Here is a 1,322-nt window from a genome sequence, read left to right on the forward strand (position 1 = left end):
TCTTAGTTTTTTTAGTTAAAAGTTAAGAGACAGTTTCTTATATTCCGGTAAAAACTTCATCCTAAGAACTCTCCATTAATCATGCTCTAAGTAGTCTTCAAGACCGGTAAACATAAAATATAAACTATTGAGACAAATAATAAAATACTAATTATAAAAGACAAGCACATGCTAATAGTTTTTTTTTTATTTTGACTTTCATCAGCCTTTATAAAAAGGAGAAGAGTGTATAATGTAGTTGTTCGGAAATGGAAGACAAGCAAGAGAAGATGGAGCAGGAAATGGAATCTTGGTCCGAAGGAGATATAACCTCCCGATGTGAAGCCACTGGTTCAGACGATAGTGAGGACTGCGTAGAGATTACGCTCGACTTTCGAGACGACAGCCTCGGCTCACTGAAGCTGGAAAAGAATAAGCCGATGGCAGTTCTCCGGTCGGTTGTTTCGGGGAAGCTGAAAACGATGGTGAAGTCCTTGTCGTTGTCTTCACGCAGGCTCGACCGGTGTAAGTCAGGTGCTATGTTTGCTCTTAGAGGCTTGAGGTTTATAACCCAAAACGACGCCGTTGGTAGAGGCTGGGATGATGTTGAAAAGAGATTCGATGAGTTGGCTGTTGAAGGGAAGCTCCCAAAATCTAAATTTGGACATTGCATAGGTAATCTCTCTAGACAAATATTGTTCTTGGGAGATCATTTTAAATAGTTTGTTAAGGCATATTTTTATAAACCAAGTAATTTTTTGTATCATTAGGCAACCTTCTTTTTTTAATTGCATAGCCAAAACTCAATTTATTTTTCAAAGGGGTCAAAGTCTATATAATTTCTTATTGTGTTACATTTATCTTTATTTGTAACTTTTGTGAAAAAGAGAGATAAAATATTGGTATTAATTAAATTTACTTTCAATGAAATAGGAATGGCTGAATCGAGCGAATTTGTGAATGAGCTATTCGAGGCGTTGGTCCGAAGGAGAGGGACTACGTCGATCTCCAAAACTGAACTATTCGATTTCTGGGAGCAGATCGCAGGCGATAGTTTTGATGCTAGGCTGCAAATCTTTTTCGATATGTAAGTATGGTTTTATATTTATGTATGGCAACTTTTGATGCATTCGTTATAAAATATGGCATGATTCTAAGAGAGTTACTTAATAATTTACTACCCCGTGTGCTTATGTGACTAAGGGTGGACAAAGACTTGGACGGTCGTATTACGGGAGAAGAGGTTAAGGAGGTGAGAATAAATCGATTTTGATTTAGTTATACGCAGGGCCGGCCTAGTGAAACATTCGTAACATTCTTCCAACTTTTTTTGAAAAAGTTTA

General features: G+C 37.1%; 1 protein-coding gene across 1 annotated transcript; it reads left to right on the top strand.

The window, feature by feature from the left end:
* Positions 1-212: 212 nt before the first annotated feature.
* LOC106321801 (respiratory burst oxidase homolog protein B-like) lies at positions 213-1,231 on the top strand (the record flags this gene model as incomplete). The annotated part of the gene is made up of 3 exons (XM_013760038.1): positions 213-654; positions 913-1,066; positions 1,183-1,231. Coding segments are annotated over exons 1-3 (609 nt in total), but the record flags the coding sequence as incomplete, so codon positions are not given.
* Between the last annotated feature and the right edge of the window lie 91 nt (positions 1,232-1,322).

The sequence above is a fragment of the Brassica oleracea genome, unplaced genomic scaffold (assembly GCF_000695525.1).
Source record: "Brassica oleracea var. oleracea cultivar TO1000 unplaced genomic scaffold, BOL UnpScaffold03074, whole genome shotgun sequence".
NCBI classification, from domain to species: Eukaryota; Viridiplantae; Streptophyta; class Magnoliopsida; order Brassicales; family Brassicaceae; genus Brassica; species Brassica oleracea.